General features: G+C 39.4%; 2 protein-coding genes across 6 annotated transcripts in view; one reads left to right on the forward strand and one right to left on the reverse strand.

Annotated features, from left to right (window-relative positions):
- FILIP1L (filamin A interacting protein 1 like) overlaps positions 1-7,685 on the reverse strand; it is a 311,063-nt gene extending 303,378 nt beyond the window's left edge. Inside the window, exon 1 of the mRNA XM_047722940.1 lies at positions 7,417-7,685. The gene's annotated coding sequence lies outside the window, so the exon portion shown is untranslated. The remainder of the gene's footprint in view (positions 1-7,416) is intronic.
- CMSS1 (cms1 ribosomal small subunit homolog) overlaps positions 1-18,926 on the forward strand; it is a 381,861-nt gene that overhangs the window by 303,088 nt on the left and 59,847 nt on the right. For 2 of the 5 annotated variants that reach the window (XM_047723009.1, XM_047723017.1), the window contains exon 2: positions 7,683-7,840. The exons of 2 other annotated variants lie outside the window; for them this stretch is intronic. In XM_047723009.1, the coding sequence (XP_047578965.1) occupies positions 7,683-7,840 (158 nt within the window). Of the gene's footprint in view, positions 1-7,682; positions 7,841-14,610; positions 14,730-18,926 lie in introns of those variants that run through there. One more of the 5 variants, XM_047723041.1, reaches the window with a different exon arrangement.

The following is an 18,926-nucleotide window of genomic DNA, read 5'->3' on the forward strand; positions in this document are numbered from 1 at the left end:
TTTACAGTGTTTTTTTGCTCCATGGCTTTCTTTATTAGTGCAATTTTAACAGTCTGTGTTACACAAGAGTAGTTAGTTGAATTTCTGTAGGTTGATACTTGTTTACTATCTCTTGAAAACAAGCATATGCCTCTGCCTCTGACTAGTTCTGAGACCTTGGGAAAACTTTCTCAAGCCTCCATTTTCATCTGTAAAATGAGGAGGGTAGACTGGATCAGTTATTTTAGAGGGATTCCTTTTCCTTTATTTCAGTACTCTGTAATTTCTTTCTTTTTTTTCCCCCCACCACTGAAACCTACGAGAATTCCAATACGTCAACATCAAAGAACAGTATGCTGGTTGAAGTTTAGAGTAGCAGGCTTTAATATAAAGCCACACAGATGGTGATCCCTAACCTCTTTTTTTCATTTATTTTATTAAGGTATGATTTATATGAAGTAAAATTCATGCTTTATAGTGTACAGTTCTGCAAATTTTGACAACTCCATACAATGATGCTATAGTTAAGACATTGCGCAGTTCTGTCACCCCAAAATGTTTTCTCTCACCCCTTTCTGAGTCAGCCCCTCCCCTGAGGTCCAGTGGCAGCCACTGATCTGCTTTATGTCTCTTCAGTTTTTCATTTTCCACACTGTCATGTAAATGGATTCATTCAATATTTACCTTTTTGGGTCTGAGTTCTTTTACTTAGCATAATGCATCTGAAGTCCATCCATATTGTTGTATGTTTACTTAATTTTGCTGAGTAGTAATTCATTGTATGAATGTACTATATAATGGAAAATTTATTAATTCACTAGATGGATATTTGGATTGTTCTCCGTTTTTGGCAATTACAAATGAAACCACTGTTAATATTGTTGCTTAACATTTTAAGATTAGTGATGTGTCAATTAGTTGTTAAGTTATATTAGCATCAAATTCAAGAATCATTGAGGAAAGAGATACACTGCAGTCTGCATCTACAAATATGTTTCATTATGACCACCACCACCACCCCCAAATCCAAGGTAGAGTCCTTAGTAACTTCTTTACTCATACCCACCCTTCAAAATGTTGGTAACTGTCTTAGCTATAGCTTGGGCACAGATTGAATAGCTTATAAATAGCAGAAATTTACTGCTCAGAGTTCTGAGGATTAGAAGTTTGAGGGGCACCGGGGTAGCTCAGTCAGTAAAGTGACTGCCCTCAGCTCAGGTCATGATCCCAGGGTCCTGGAATGGAGGCCCACATCGGGCTCCCTGCTCAGCGGGGAATCTGTGTCTCCCTCTCCCACTGCCCCTTCACCCCAACTCATTTTCTCTCTCTCCCTCTAAAAAAAAAAAAAGAAAAAGTAGTAGTTTGAGATCAGGGTGGTCAGTTGAGGGCCCTCTTCTAGGTCACCAACTTCTCATTTTCTCACAAAGTAGAAGGGTCTAGGGTATTCTCTAGGGCCTCTTTTTATAAGGGCATTCATGAGGGCTCATGACTTAAACATCTCCCAAAGTTTTTACCTCTAATTCCACCACATTTAGGGGATAAGATTTAAACATAAGGATTTGGTGGGGACACATTCAGACCACAGAGGTAGCCATTTTTACTCTTCTTGTTTAGAGAGGAAATATGAGGACATGTCATCTGAATTTGAGCTGGCGTCAAGATAAATAAAGTCATGAGTAGACCTCCAGTAGTTTGGGGAACTCGAAGAATGGAGCTGAAATATCTCGTGCCCCACATTCCCATGTAATGGAATGTCTCTGTAATCTTGGAGTCTCAGTTTTGGTTGTTTTCAGTGGGAAGCTGGGCAAATCCACTGGGAAACTTGACTTTCCCAAGTTAAAAATGATGCTCTGTTTTTGTGCTTTCAAATATTCTCTTGTGTTAGGAAGGGTGAAAGTTTATAAGTAGATCAATCCTGCGACCAAACCCCTATCTCGCTGCCCCACTTGCTCCTTAAATAGGAAGTTTGCCATGTGTACAGTGTGCCAGACTGAGGATTAGGGCACTTGGTATTTTATACCCCATTTCTCTACAGCAGTAAACATCTATAGCTTAGTCATTTCAGATGTGTGTTCTCCTCCATTTAGGGTGACTCACCACCCTGGTTTTCCCAGCATAGTCCTGGTTTTAGCACTGAAAGTCCTGGATTTTTGGATCTCCCCACTCCCAGGTGCACCAGGAAAATTGGTTATCCTTTATGTTCCCAGAGTTCCCAGAGTTGGATCCAAGCAGCAGATTCTAACACCTCTGCTTGTTGAATCTCCTGAACCACACAAATATATTTTTTGAACTAAGAATGGGCAGTTCTAGTTCTGATGCAAGAATGTATGGTGGACCATTAGAGATAGTTTCAACAGACTAGGAAAGATCTATATAAATTTTAGAAGAATTGGCAGATACAAGGGTTTTGGAGGGGAGAGGGATGGGGGGGTTGGGTGAGCCTGGTGGTGGGTATTAAGGAGGCACTATTGCATGGAGCACTGGGTATGATGCATAAACAATGAATCTTGGAACACTGAAAAAGAATTAAATTTAATTTTAAAAAAACATTTTTAGAAAAAAGGATTTTTGTTTTGTGTTGCTTTTGCCTTTGTTTTAATTCTGTGAATCTTCAGCAAATGGATTGAGACTTAGAGGATATCTTTCTCTAATTGTCAAAATTCAAGTGGTAAATCACAGTTTGATATTGTTCAGACAATCCTAAATGTCCCTAATACACAATGGTACCCTTGTCAGCAATATTACAAGCATAGTAAGTAGAATATAGTTACATTAATGGGCCTTATCACAGTTATATATTGTTCTAACTCTAGCCAAATGAATTTTATTTCTTCTTTCAAATCTTAACCAAAATTTGCCAAACAAGAATTATGATGAAAAATGTCAGTGATTTTTTTAATTCAAGTACTAACACATTTAACTTATTTAAGAAACAAGTCTCTATCTCAATCACAGGCTTTTCTCCCCTAATACAAAGTTATTTTTTAATTGGTTGGAGGGAAATACACTAATAAGATTTTAAATTCTGAACTACAAACTGCACCTGCTTAGGATCTAAAATTGAAATGGAAAACACAAGGCTTAACCCCACATGCTCCCTCATCAAATGCAAAAGGTTCTTAAAATAGCTTTGCATGAAGATGTTCAGAGCAGCTGAAAACCAAGATGCTGGTGTCCCTACTTACAACCTGGCAGCTTGTTACCATGGTTCAGAGCAGCTGCCCCTATCACTTTCTGTTCCAGGGCCAGGAGCATCAGCTCTAAGGAGAAGCACAGGAAGAGCCCCTGCTTTATCTCCGTTGCTATCATCCCCTGAATTCTACTTTCCTAGTCAAGGGACTGTCCCTAGATCCACCATGAAGACCTGTGACATTTCATTCCAAGCCGCAAACATGAGGAGAAAAGTTTCCAACAAACTTAAATAGGTATATAATAAATTCCAGGAAAAATGTAAGAAAGAAATGAAGTCTTGTGTATTTGATGGGTGGTAGCTGTTAAGAGACAGTAACAGTTATGTGTGGTATCTTACACACTGCTACCTTTCAATAGCTTAGTTACCAGCAGATCAGGGTCCTCTCTCAAAATTCATTGGAAAGACCTTCTTCATTAATTTAAGACTGTTCTCTTCAGCTCTGTTTACCTTGCTGTAGCTCTCAGTTAACCATGTTTACTGTTTTTTCCCATAGAGAATTTTTTCCTGGGATATTCTCTCTTACCCATGATAAAATGCTTCTCTCAAGGGGCCCCTTATGCTTCTTTTTTTTTTCCCCACAATACTTCATTTATTTATTGTATAAGTTTGGCAAACAGCACAAAAAATCCAGCAACATTTTAAACATGTAAAAAAGTCAAATGCTGAACAGTACTGGGGATTTTTTTCACATAATTAGTAATAATGAGAACATTTAAAATACTGCAAAGCTAGCAAAATGAGGGTGCCTGGCTTCTGAACATATACCACAAACACACAAACACACACACACACACACACACGGAAACAATAATATAATTTATCTTTACAAAAATTACAGCCAAGCAATAGAAAAGAAGGATGTTAATAATGAAGATACTAACACATATGTTCATTACATATATTCATACATTGAAATACTACATCTTGTATCCTGAAATGCCATGTGTAGAGAGCCAAGCAGAGTAAATTTACGCTCATCACTGAGGTTAAGAATTATCAGAGAAGAATTTAGTGCTTATATGTAACATGTTCAATTAAAACTTTCTATATAGCAATTCCTGGATCATAACAATGTGTTCCACTATATATTGGAGAAGTTGAATCTTCTTTGTTGGCAGTATAAAATTTCTGACTTAAGCCCCTTATGCTTCTAACCAAAGCAGGATCTGGATTGGTGGATAATTGGTATGATCCGATGAGATGATGTTTTATGTTGCTGGGCTGGTGGCCCTAACCAGCAGTTTAAAATTCCATTTGCATTTGCATGTAGGTGAATATACGGACATACTGCTCCTGTACTAAAAAGAAGAAAGCAGTAGCTTACATTTCTTTTGGCAGCTAAACTGATTTTTCAAGGGCCAGAGGAAGGAACTGTGGGGTGAGTACCTAGAAGGGAAATGGAGGCAAGAAGAGAATCGGGTTGGGGGAAGTCCTGAAGCTCTTCTCTGTCAATAAACTTTCCAATTGGCTGCTATCACCTTCAAATAGTAGAGTTTGGAGTTGTGAATACTCATGTTGAAAACTCAGACTTTTACCATTCTTTCATTTGAGAAACTACTTATGAGACTGTGCATTAAAGAGAAAATTAGCTGTGCTGATCCCTTAGGTGTCTAAAACCTGGCTTTTCCATCTGCTGAACAGGGGATGATACCCACCTTTTCTATCACACAGGGTAACTATAGGATCAAGTTGAGTGACTGATAATTGAATTCCTTTCACTTCATAGGGTAAAATGACATTGTTGTTTTGATTAAGGTGAGCATAAAAAGTCTCAGGGTGAGAAACGTGGTACTGCCATTCTTTCATATGTAGCCTCCAATGACATACTGTCTCTGAAAAACAGATTAGACAGAAATTTCTTGAACTTCTATCAGATTTGAACCCCAGATAGCCATAAGGCTATAATACAGATTTTGTTCTGATGTATTCCTTAGAGACTCCCTGTCTAACCCAGTTCTGAAGAAGCAAACAGTATCACTTATGTGAACCTTTTATGTTCAACATTTGTAGCTTAGAAGAGAAATGTCAACATCCTTCAAAGAAGGCTCAAGTATTTCTACTAATACTTGTCTCCTTGCAGACACTAAATACCCTTTTTAAAGTAAGGAGGAAAGTTTTCTGGTCCTTAACTTAATCAGAAATGAAGAACAAAATATTTACCATGATAAACAGAATGCATAATATACAGGTTCAGATCACTAGTCATCAGCCCCTTTATGAAGATCCCTATTCCCAGGGCATGTAAAAACTATGTTTGCCTTATTCACTGCTGTATCCCCAGTAACCCACACATAGTAAGACCTGGCACATAGTAAGCACTCCAAATATTTGCTGAGTGAATGAACAAATGAGCAAACAAATTAAGCCCTTTACTATGAAAATGTTTCCCCTGATTGTAATGAAACAAAATATTCTGTTCTCAGCATGAATGCTTATTTAATGCTGATGGTCACTAGTTCTATTCTAAGGAAAATAAAAGGAACTAACATTGTTTTCTTTAAATGTTTTTAATGCAACATATTGGAGAGGTGAGGCATGTGTTTCAGTGACAATGAAAATGGACTCTATTCTGAAGAAAAGACTACAAGGCCCTTTTCTTTTGTTTTTTTCCCATCCTCGGACCTGCCCAACTCTTAGCAGTCTCCTTTAATAGTGCTCTATTAAATGCACCATCAGTTTGAAAACACAATTAAGTATTTCCATCTCCAGTGGCAATGCCACCTAACTAAAACCAGTTCTTGACTAACAAATTCTTTGATTCAGTAACAGTTTAAGCAAAAAAGACAATTACGCATGGACAGAGGGTAGACTGTTTAAATAATTGTGCTACCTTTGCCAATAAGTGTACTTTTTATTTCCCCAGAATTTTTATAGTGCAGTTTTGCATTGGTTATTGTAAGAACCCAAACCCTACATTCTTTTGGGAAATTATCTGGAAAACTCTCATCACAGTGACCTGTCTTAATTGTTCTACATCTTTGTTTTAAAGAAGTGGAAATAGCCCATAAAAATTATTGCTGCCTTTAGAAATATTCAATAGCAAAGAGCTCTTAAAGTGTTTATGCTGATTTTTAATTAAGTGTAATGGGAGTTTCATAATAATGTTAACCGATAATGGTAGAGATATATTTATTTGGAATATTTGTTTTTGAGGGATAGAAGGTTGATATATTGGTAAGTTTCATCATAGAAAAAGTATTTTCAATTATAGCTATAGGAATATTGTCATAAATTGAAAGAATTCTCTCCAGTAACGTACTACCCTATGTCCTCCTTTATACAAACCTAATAAATGGAATATGGTAAAGTGTTTCAAGCAATATGTGTATTGCACTTCTTGTAATCTTCCCAAGATTTGTGCATATATTGAAAAGACATGTGATCATCAATTGCCATTAAGAGAAAAGGAATAACAGATTATGTCGCAAGCATTTTAGCTGAACATGTATCTATGCTAAATAGGGCTCCTATATTCAAAACTACGGAGGCTAAACTACCCTAAACATTGAATAATATTCCCATTGAGCAAGTGTAGTGAGCAGAACTTTCTGTGGCATCATTTGGCAACAATCTGGCATCATTTCCCATTGACAGTGAGATGTGCCCATAGATATCCAGTCATAGTCTTTGAGTTGATAGGTATTTCCCAAGATCTTCTAAATACCATACCTCAAAAATATCCTTCTGTTCTCTGCACCACCAGCACACCCCCCTCCATTCATCAAAAAAATGTGAACAGAAGTAAAGGAAAAAAATGCAATCTAGTTGCCATCTTAAGATGCTGGTTTCTTCTATCTTTCCATGAAAAAAGAATTCCTCCTCTCCAATCCAATATACTTCTCCATTTTCATCACATTTTGATGAGCTCAAAGTTATATATTGGTAATTTAAGCAGTTTACAAAAGCAAGCTGTGACAAGGAGAGTCATTTGCCCAAACCTTTTTTTTTTTAATTTTTGACCATTTGTCTTACTCTTAGAGGATAACAATTTCAAATTTCATTTTGGTTTTCTCTCATACCTACCAATTTAGCAAAACTCACCTGCTGTCAAGACAGTTCCTCTATTTTGCAAATGGCTCTTATTGACATTAGCCTAAAAGTCAATCGTCTGTCATAAGCTCCTAATCGCACCTAAGATTGACTGCATTCCCTTGTTTAATATCCAGAAGCTCCTGCTCCTAGATGTTGGATAAGATAGAAACATCCCCCTAAAGTCTCTTCTGAGCAGCAATAGGGACACTTACCTTACTGTGCAGGAGGTACCTTTACTTGATTATTCCCAGTAGTTCCCTCTTCTCATCCCCACCAAAATCCAATAGTGGAATCCAGGGACCAACAACAATGTTTTCTTCTTTTCTTTTTGGACAGTCTTTCAGTTTTTGTTTTGTGGGCTACAAAGCCACGGAGAGTTTGCAACCAGAGGCCACTGACAGTTCTGCAAAGGAGAGGCAGTGGGGAGCCCAGTACTGACTGGGCCCAAACACAAAATATAACCCTCTTCCCTCTCCAGGCAGTGTCCTTCATACTCTGAAGACAGGCAGCCTTGCCGAATCCTCACCCTACAGCTTGCCAGTCTCCACAGAAGAAAGCGTCTAACTGAAGTGGGCTTCAGGATGAGGCAAGGCAAAAACCGAGAGCCATCTGCCCAGAACAGACAAGTAGAGGCCGGTATAGGCTCTGTGAGTGTGTCTGTGTGTCTGTGTGTCCGTGTATGCATGCCTGTGCCCAGCAGCTGTTCTCAAGATTAGAAGACACCACCCATTGGCAGGCAGCTCTGAAACACCCTCTTTGGTAATTTCAAATTCATATTGCACATCTTGGCTGAGAGAAGAAACCTCCCAGGACAACCTGGGTCCCTTTCTCTGCCTTGTCACTGCCCTGAATATACTGTGAACCACAATCAGCAGTGGCAGCATCTAGAAATAAATGCCCAGGTGGACATGAAATTGTCCCTCATTTTGTACCCTGCAACCATGAACTGATGAAGCCTTGTTTGAGATTTAAGTAAGAAGGGCATGACCTCTTCTTTGACAGTTGTAACCCAAGGCACTGTAGAGATTTGCTATTATTAATGCAATGTTGAACTTTAACTTGAATGCCTGCCTGTTCCATCCAGTGTCATATGAGATATGAGTGCAAAGTGCTGAGGAAGCTCTAGGGCAACATCCAAATGTAGGATGTTACTTATTATTATTAATCCAAGTTTTGGTTTTGTATTATTCAGGTGTTAAGAGAAATCTCATACCTTACATTACTAAAATTTGAAGAAACTAATTTTCTCTAAGTGGTATTACTTGTTCTTATTGGAGGAGGAGGGGCAGAAAGAAGGACCTTGTTCATTTATTCAGCAAGCATGTGTTGCATCACCAGTTAGGTGTCAGGTCCTCTACCAGATAAGCCCACCACCATTCAGGCACTGAATCTGTGCATTATTTAATCCTCACAGCATCCCTCTGAGTAAGTCCTATATTGGTAATCAAATGAAAAGACCAAAGCTGAAAGTAATCAAGTAACTTCCCCAGAGTCTCATGGATGGTAAATAACCAGACTGGAAATTCAGAATTGGATTTGAGTTACTTTGTCACCTATACTATTTTTAACCTTAACATTGAAATAATTTCTAACTTACAGAAAAAAAATAATAGAATAATAAAGAATTCACATATACTTTCACCCAGATTTTCCAGTTTTTAACATTTTACCACATTTGCTTTCTTCCTCTCCTCCTTCCTTCACCCCCCTCCCTCCCATGTGTTTATATGTACATATATATTTTTTCTGAATCAATCCATATACTTCAGTGTGATTATCCTAAAAGACAAGTATGTCTTCTTTTTTTTCTTTTATTGAGATATAATTGACATATATTAGTGTCAGATGTGCAGCATAATGATTTGAGTTCATTCTTATAATAACCATAGTATAACAGTCAAATTCAGTAAACTAACAATGATATAATATTACTTTCTAATCCATAGTTTTCATTCAGCTTTTCACCAAATGTCTCATTAATGTCCTTTACAGGGGAAAAAAATTCTTTTTTCTTTTGGAAAGGATGATGTTGCATTTAGTTGTCATGTTTCTGCTTCAATTTCAAGCAGTTCTTTGGTCTTTCCTTGCATTTTGTCATGTGACAATATGAAAAAAAAGTATGTTTTGTAAAATGTTCCTCAATTTAGGTGTGTGTGATGTTTTCTCATTACAAGACTGAGTTTGTGCATTTTTTGGCAGGAATACCACAGAAGCAATGCTATATTCTTATAATCATATCACAAGACACATAAATAGATATACCATGTCCATACCAACCCCACTTGGTTAAGGTGGTATCTGCCAGGTATCTCCACTCTGAGTTATACTTTTTCTGTTTGTAATGAATGAATATTTTGTGGGAAGATACTTGGAAAACATGTAAATATATTGCTCTTAACTAAACTTTCTACTATAACAAAGAGCTTTCCTTTCCCCCCTATTTTTGTATTCATTTATATCAATATGCACGTAGAGATTTCTGTTTTATTCAATGGGCTATAATCCATTAATATCACTATTTTGATACCAAAATGATCTCAGATTTGGTCAGTGGGAGATCCTTCAACCTGGCTGTTTGTGTTCTTTTGACAAGTCCTCATCATTTTCTGAGTACTTTCATACTTTCTGGCACAAGAAAATGTACCGTATGCATCTTGTACTTTCTCTACCCAGCCCCAGAATTAGCCATATCTTCAAGGAGATCTGAGTCCATTATGGAAAACAGCATATAGCAACCAAGATGGGCATTGGGTGTATTCACTGGGCTAGGTGTGCTTATTGTTTCTAGGTCCTCTAAGCCCAAAGAGCTAGGAAATAGACACGCACACACCTGTTGTCATGTCTGTTGTTCGCTCCCTCCCTCTCTCCCTCTCCCTCTCTCTGTATTAAATACCAGGAGATCACAATGATAGCCCCAGTTCTAATCTAACATAGGGGTGTTTTAGCTTTTACTCTTTTCATGTTTATAAGTCTCCACGTTTATAACTGGAGATAGTGTGGTTTCTATTATTCTCAGACCATTTACTTATCTGCTTATTGCCCCTGGGTGGAACCAGTCTTCCAACCCTGGTGGCTGCTTCGTCAGCCCTACAGTCTTTTTAGCCCCATCAGCCCTAACCCCTCAAGGAAATGGCTTTTGGCAACTCTTGTGCCAGAAAGTAAGAAGGTGATTCAGGAAGCCCTAACCCTATACTTTTTGCTAGACTCTTCCTAACAGTTTTTACTACTGATGTCTTCAAGATGTTGAGAGAGATGTGAGGTTTAAATGTGGTGAGGTTTAAACTGACTTGTTATTCATTTTTTCTCTTTGTTTCTATGAGTTCTAAAAAGAAATGGGTTCTCCTTAGCAGAGTTGGATCACAGGACATCAGAGACAGTATTTCCTGGGCATGCCTCACTTTTTCTTCACTCAGATCCCAGGTTCCATCCTTCCCACTGTCCTCTCCCCATCCCAGTGGATTATGTTCTTCCATGTTGCTCCCACGGCTTAAATGTACCTTTTTCTCAATGCACATTACTATAATTGCCAGCATAGTTTGTCTCTCCCTTGCTAGATTGGGTGTTCCTGGAGTGCAGAATGCACCTTTCAGCATTGTAGCCCCACCCCTGGCAGTCAGTACACAATCAGCTTGTATTGGGTACAATAAGTTTAAATCCACCCAGTTTACTGCTGATAAAAGCCTGTTAGGAAAAGTCAGCAGTAAATTGGTTGGATTTAAACTTCCATATATTTTCCTTTCCTTCATGTTCCGTAAGGATAGAACTAATGATTTACCTATAAAAATGAAAAGTCTGGATAATCAAAAAATAGAAAAGTATCTTCAAGTAAACAAGTCGGATTAGGAAAACTGGTATAATGAAGGGTGCCCCTCACTTCCTCTGAAGCCCACCTGTGGCCATTGTTTTTGGAATCGCATATATTTTAGGGTTTCACATTTTCCTAAAGTGAAAATGATACTAATAGGTTAACTTTTTTAAAAAAGAAAGATGGGGAAAACATGTTCTTGAGTTCTGAATCTTGTTGCAAATAATTTGTACTCTTCAGTTTCCAGGGACTATTTCTTCATATACTTTACAAATGCCAAATACCAGGTGGCAGCGGTTTTAGCTCTAAGACATTCCTCAAGTGTCCTGCTTTCATGTCATTATGTAATGCGTTTCTCTTTGCATGGCTGTTATCACTGGATGGCCTTGTCAAGGTGTATCACTGCATAGCTCTCTTCACTTATGTGTCCATGTTACTTTTCCAAATGGGCACTGGTTCTCTGAAAACTAGAGGAAGAGGAGAAGAAATAATTCCAACAACACCTCAAATTGAACCAGTGTTTTCTGCTTGGCTATAAAGTTCCTTTGTGAACAGGAAAATACATGAGTTGAGGATTTTCTCCCTTCTCAGCCCTTCATTTCTTTTTTTTTTTTTTTTTAAGATTTTATTTATTTATTTGACAGAGAGAGAAATCACAAGTAGGCAGAGAGGCAGGCAGAGAGAGGAAGAAGCAGGCTCACCGCTGAGCAGAGAGCCCGATGCAGGGCTCGATCCCAGGACCCTGAGATCATGACCTGAGCCAAAGGCAGTGGCTTAACCCACTGAGCCACCCAGGCGCCCCGTCAGCCCTTCATTTCTTTAAAAATGTTATTTCATTCTAGTCTCATTTTCCTTACTAACTGCCCATCGTATAGATACATTGTATCAGCAGAGAACTTGTTCAATTTTTCAGCTCAAATTTTGTCTTCATAACTGTTGTCTCTGGTAACCTAAAGGACAGGTATATAATATGCCCATAAGCACAATTTTTACTTCACTTCAAGAGATAGTTCCTGAGAGCCTTGATATGCAGTGCACTGTGCTAGGTCTTGGTATATAAAGAGAAAATAAAATGCTACCTTTTCCCTGTCCTTCAAATACTCATAGTCTAGTAGGAGAGGCATGTGTCAAAATTCTAATTTTAATCGGCTGAGCAGTATAACAAGGGCTAAACGTAATGCTTAGTCCTCCTAGACTGGAGGTCAAGGAAGGTGCACAGGGTGAAGATGGGGTGGGGCTATTTGAACTGGACACCTTAGGGGAGAAGTAGTTGGTTCTGCCAGGGAAAGGGTAAGAAGGTGGGCATTCTAGGGAGGGGACATGATGTGAGCACAAGCACACTGGCAATAAAGCACGTGACGGGTTCATTAATGGTGAGTTGCTCCCATGCCTGGAATACAGGGGTATGGTGTCCAGTTTTGTACTGTGTAAAGGAGAATATTTATTTGGGCCAGAATGTCAAGGGCCTTGGATACTTTGATGCTACATGTTAACTACCATGTAGACAGTGAGGAGCCACCAGTGACATTTTAGCAGAAAATTATAAACAGGAAGGTATAGTGGGAAATCCACAGGATTTGAAACCAGAGGCCTTTTTCTGGGACTCTAGAATGTTTCACCTGAAAAGGAACTCAGAGCGCATCTAATTTTAGCCACTTGTTTTACTTATGAAAATTGCGTGACTCAGCTTTAACTTTCACACCACTTGGTGCCCTCTACTTGACAGAAAGCCGTAGAGACGACTCTATGCCAGCAGCTTCCCTAAAGTGATCCCTGGGTTTAAATAAGGTTATCACTGTGCCCTGAAGGGAACCTAGGTGTCACCTCTATGCCCTTTTACTGATTAAGGATGCTGGGACCTCAGAGGCCAGCTTAGCGGAGGAAATGAAGAATAGGGGAAGCTGCCACAACCTGGGGACCAGTGGCATACCTGACAATGGGGTATTTCAACACAGCAGAGATAATCTGAGCAGGTATCTAACAAAGTGGTTCCAAGTGAGCTACCTGGGTTGAGGCCAATCCCAAGCAGCAATTGTGGAATGGGGAGCAGAAGACATGGAAAGATGAGAATTGTGCAAGGAAGCTGAACCTCATCCAAATAAACTAGGTTCTGAGCAGAGAGCTACAGTTCTAGCAGAGAAGTAAAATACACTGAAGAAACCACGAGGGGTGGGGGGTGGGGGCTAAGGGGGACTGATCCTAAGAGTTGAACAGATCAGAAGGTGATTGGAGAAAGGCTGCTGTTCACCCAGCAGGCAAGAACTCAGGGCTGCTCTGGGCCCTCCAAAGAGCATCTATCTCTAGGCAGGAAAACATTTCTAGGCATCTTGTTCTGGTGTGGCCAGGCTCCTGTAAGCTTATCAGACTTGTTTCTCCAGCAACCAAGCAGGACACAGCCTACAGACTTGAGATCTTCCCATTTAGCCACTGGGCTGGGTTGGGAAAGCAGGGACTAGCACCAAAGTACTTCTGAGTTTCCAGGCAACACCATGGTTTGGCATCCCAGGTCAGAACCAAATGCCACAGAGACTAGAGTGTTGTGCTGGGACCAGCTTCACAATAACTTCCCAGGAGCACATTGTGGTATTCATTCTCAGTGTTCTGGCACTTGATTTTAAGGTTCTTTTGTAATTTTGCTTAAGAAACACCATACTACATATGTAATAGAAACTCTGCTTTCAACCACAAATATCTTTAAACGAGAAAGAGCTAATCTCCCCCTATTCAAAATGCATTGTGTGCCAAACCTTGTGTTTTAAAACAGTCATTTTGAAGCTTTCTAATTGTAGCCATAAGTTAGTTCTCCATTCTCTCAGCCTCTCAAGTTCAGTCAGGGTGGTCCTGGTTAAAATAAATACGTGAAAAATCTCTAGTAGAAATCCAACATTTACAGTAGTATAATAGTATCTATTGGTAGTAAAATCATAAAATAAAATAAAAGGATGTTCCTTTTATGTTGTTTTATACATTTTACTACTTGCAATTTTATTCATTCACTTACTCAACAATTATTTCTTGTATGCCAGCCACTATCCTGAGTGCTGGAAATATGATTTTTTTTTAAAGATTTTATTTATTTATTTGACAGACAGGGATCACAAATAGGCAGAGAGGCAGGCAGAGGGGTGGGGGGGAAGCAGGCTCCCTGCTGAGCAGAGAGCCCGATGTGGGGTTTCATCCCAGGACCCTGGGATCATGACCTGAGTTGAAGGCAGAGGCTTTAACCCACTGAGCCACCCAGGTGCCCAGGAACATGATTATTTAAAAAGCAAATGTTATTGGTTCCTGCCATCTTGGAATTTAAAGTCTATGGGTCTGTTAATAAAATTTTTTTAAAAAGTTGTTTTTTTATTTATTTTAATTTTGTTTTTAAATTTTTTATCACATACTAAATTTATTTGATTAAGTCTATTTATCAAATAAAGAGAAGTTAATAAATCAGATAGTTACAGTTTGTGATAGTGCTAGGGTAGAAAGTAAGAGAAAATCAGATTGGCAGAGAAGAAAGAGGAAAGGAAGGGCCTACTTTATATGTCAGAGGAGAACCCCTGACAAGGTAATATTTAAGCTGAAACCTGAGTAGTGGGAAGGAGTTAGACCAGAAGTAGTGGTCCAGGTATGAGAACAGTAAGTATAAAGGCTGTGAGGGGAGAAAGGAATTGGTATGTTCTAGGAACCCCAGCATGTCACTGTGGCTGTGGTATAGTGGGAGACTGCAGGGTAAGTGCAGCAGGGGTGCGGGGGCTGGTAGGGAGTGGGTGTGTTAGTATAAAAGCAAACTGCTGTGGATTTTTAATCTGCAGGGTTACATAATCCTATGTACATGTTAAAAAGATCTTTCTGGCTCTTATGTGGTGAGTGGAGGGAATCAGAGTGGTTACTTGGGGGACAAACACTGCCTGAGCAAGATTCTGCCAGACAGTTGCTCTGGGGTCATCCCTGGGTGGGTGACCCAGGGATTCATGGACTCTAGGCAACTTGTCATTACTTTTTCTTCACTGCTTTTCCCCTAAATGCCCAAATCATTTCATTGCCCGGTGGTTAGTAGAAGAAAAGATGCCAGAAGCACTGCCTTTTGTCAGAAGCAAAGGGTCAGGTGAACCATTCAGTAGGGTCCAGATCCTAATGCTTTTTTGTTAGAATCCTAGATGTCATTTTCACTTTGCAAGTTTGTGAAGCTTATGCCTTCTGGCCACTGTTCTTGAACTTTGTTCCTGGTACATAGAAGGATTCAGTAAATGTTTCCTAAATTGACTTGACTTTGATTCCCAGTGTTGTGAATGGAGAGGGAGAATTAGAAAGGCCGCTAGGGTCCTCTACTTCCTCCCTATATAGAAGTATGTATCAGTGGGCAACCATGGCTCTTAAACAGTATTTTCAGTCTATGGTGGATATAGGTCAGGAATGACTAAAATGATTCTCTGCTAGAATAAAAGGTGCTGTGTACATGCAAAGAGTTTTTTTTTTTAAGTGCATCTGGTTAGAGTTTAATATGCCTGGAAAAAAAATCACTATTTCTTTCGTGTTTCAGCTACTCAAATATGGCTAAAAATGTGCTTTGGAGATTTTCCAAAGTAAAAACTCTTGAGGTGAGAGAAATTCCAGCCCCAACAATAACTTGAAAATTGGAAGTTGGAATAGCAACTATTTTTTCATCTGTCTTAACTCTGTCACCAACACTATGATGATTTGATTACATGTGACAAGTCTGGTTTCTGGCAATTAAGCTACACACTTCAGCTACAGGCACCAGTCTTTCCCTTCTTTTCTTTCAATGATGTGTTGATCTGGGGGCAGAAATGAGAACAATGGGAAAAAGCAAGAGGATGGGGAGCTCAGGCCTTCCCATTGACCTACAGGTCACACCTGGTGCCCCTGACCTTCTCAGCAACCTCTTAGGATCAAAGTCTTGCTGCAAACTAGTCTTAGGGTGTTTCTATTCCTGTCTTCAAGTCCTCACCACCCAGTGTTGTTATTCAGATGCCATTTGCTTGCTTGAACATGAAGGACATCCAGGAAATGGAAACACATCCCCAAATGGCAGAGGGCCACCTAGGAGCCATGTGAGAAGAGAGGGGAGAGCAGTACTCCTTGAGGTCATGGATATAACACTCTTGGTGCGTGCCTGGCACAGAGCATAGTCACTCAACATATGGTGACAATAGCTGCTGCCGCTGTTATTTCATTATTATTATTTTTTTTTTTTTAAAGATTTTATTCATTTATCCGACAGAGAGATCACAAGCAGGCAGAGAGGCAGGCAGAGAGAGAGGAGGAAGCAGGCTCCCCGCTGAGCAGAGAGCCCGATGCGGGGCTTGATCCCAGGACTCCGAGATCATGACCCGAGCCGAAGGCAGCGGCTCAACCCACTGAGCCACCCAGGTGCCCTGTTATTTTCATTATTAATGGTAGTCATTTGTAAATTGATTAGATATGTATGAGTCTTGCACTGTCAGCTTTTAGCCTCACCTCTTTCCACTCTGTTCCTCACCCTCACCAACCCTTCAGGCACTGCTTAACACCCTTCCTAAGTAAAGGCTGTTGTCCTAATTTACTCCTATATTTTAGAGTCATCCTGTTCCTGGTACTCTTGTTATTCCAGTGTCTCTCATCTGGTGATCTCCTTCTTATTGCCACTTTGAATGTCTTTATCATTCATCATTTATCATCTATCTTCAAAGAGATAAATCTCTAGAAGTCCAAAGGTACATACATACATGTGACACTCTAGCCACGTAGTTCATGCCCTGGCTTCTTCCTCTTCCCCATACAAAGGGTAGTTTTGTTACCATCTCACCTCAGGGCTTCTCATAACAGAACATAACTCAGTTAATTTCTTCAGTCATCTTTTGCACTTCGCTAAAGAGCTCTGTGATCTCAGGTGCCTCGTTTTGCTGGAAAGGGAGGGACATGGCACATCTGATCCCTCACTTAGGCAGGAAATAATCATTTCAATTAGGGGCCTGGGAAACACATCTATTTGCAAAAGGAACTGCTATTTCTCTGGCAGTCTGCTTCCTTCTATCTGCCCCCAAGCCCACCCTTGGAAGTCATGGCTAGGCATCTCTCTCAGTGAAATAATATTGTAATGGGTCAGGTAATTAGTGGGCAGAATTATGTTTGGGCTGTAACCTGACTCTAATTGCTGACTTCAGGGAATTAATTTCACATGACATAGCACCTTAGCTGTATGCTAGCTTAGGAGTTTCCACTCATCTCTCCCTTTCAGCCAGATCTCTTTTTCTATTTCTGGGCTTGTTGTGTCAGTGAGTCAGGTGGCCCCAGACTCTTCCTGTGGATGAAAGGGGCACTCCTGACTTGGATGTATTTTCTGCATATATGAATTATAAAAAGGAAAAACTCTGTGTCTGTTCCTTGGCATCAAAGTAAGGGAAGCTGGAGGGTTGAGTAAGGAAAGTATAAAATAGCCAATATAAATAAACCCTGGCCCTGGGCCTAAATGCAACAAGATGTACAGCATAGAAAGTGACATTCAGAAGTAATGCTTTTCTGTATTAAAAACAGTCATCAGAAGGGATGTAAGATGTAAAAGATCACGATAATATTTGCCATCGAATCCTTATCATGAAGTTGAAACAATTTACAAAGTAGGATAAAACATCTCTGTGAAGACATGTTTCTTTCTATAACATGGTAGGTGAGGTTTTGTCTCTTCCCCTGGAGCAAGTGTGAAAAAAGTCACCCTGCTCATCTCCATGGGTCCTGAAACTGTTTCAACAACAGAGTTGTTCACTGAGGTCTCCTGCTCAGGAATTTGCTGCCTGACCTCAGAGAAATGGTGTACTTTTCATGTTCTTTAAAACATGACATGGTAGGTTCTCATGTATACTAAAAAGACAGTGTGAGAACCAAAATCACCTCTTAAGGCCTAGTTCAAAGCTTATAAATTATCAAAGAAAATTGCTGTGTATTATGACTTGTGTGGATATTATTAAGAACCAAAAATAGTTGTATTTTCCTGAGTGATTATTTTATTGTTGTTACTGTTTTAGCCTATGGCTATTCTAAATAGTGTGACAAGGTTTCCTTTTTCTCATTGGCTCCTAAAAACCTTAGAATTAAATTTGTGCCCAGTCAATAGCAAATATATAGGTCATTATGATATCTTTACTATAACTCTTGATTTCAGGTCTAATTATTATTTTTTCTCATATTTGCTCCCACTTTAAACTTATACTGCCTCATTTTTCTTATAAGCTACCTTAAATCTTTTCTAGGATAAGATGGCCCACAGTTGAATAGTTATTTTTTTTAAATAAAAGAAATCGGGCAGAGCAGGAAAGAGGGAACCCAGGGAAAAATAACAGCAGGCAAACTATATAAATGTCAGCAACTTAAGCCTCAGCTTCCTCATCTGTAAAATACAGACCTCCAGCATTTTTGTGGGGCTCAAATTATTTTTCAATAACAAATGTGAACACACTTTATGGATTATAGCACTCCGTGTAGCTTTGCCGTGTTTATTTTTAAGCCATTATTAATTAAGGCATTTATGTAGTGCCAAGCTCTTGACCCAATCTTCATTTCCAAAGAGTAGAAGGACCTTCCGTTCTAGTTAAGTGTCTTTTCTGAGAGTCTTCTTGGGGTCTCTTCCAGCAGAGAACCATAATCCTCAGAGCAACACAGAGATAATAGCCTCTCTTCAAGGATGGCTCTGAAACCTCCAAGCCTGACAGAGTTCTACTTAGAAACCTAGATTAAGACCTGGAAGACATCTGGTCAGTGAATCCTATTTACTTCAATGTCTCAGCATCCTCTAGGATGGTTGATGTGGACATCTGCACAAAACTCCACAGTATAGGTCCCTCCACTGCATAAATGTTCCCTTTTAGATTTGGGGCCCCCAAGATTACCCCATCTCTCACTTAGAAACTTATGGAATCATCATCTAATTGT

The sequence above is a fragment of the Lutra lutra genome, chromosome 1 (assembly GCF_902655055.1).
Source record: "Lutra lutra chromosome 1, mLutLut1.2, whole genome shotgun sequence".
NCBI lineage: Eukaryota > Metazoa > Chordata > Mammalia > Carnivora > Mustelidae > Lutra > Lutra lutra.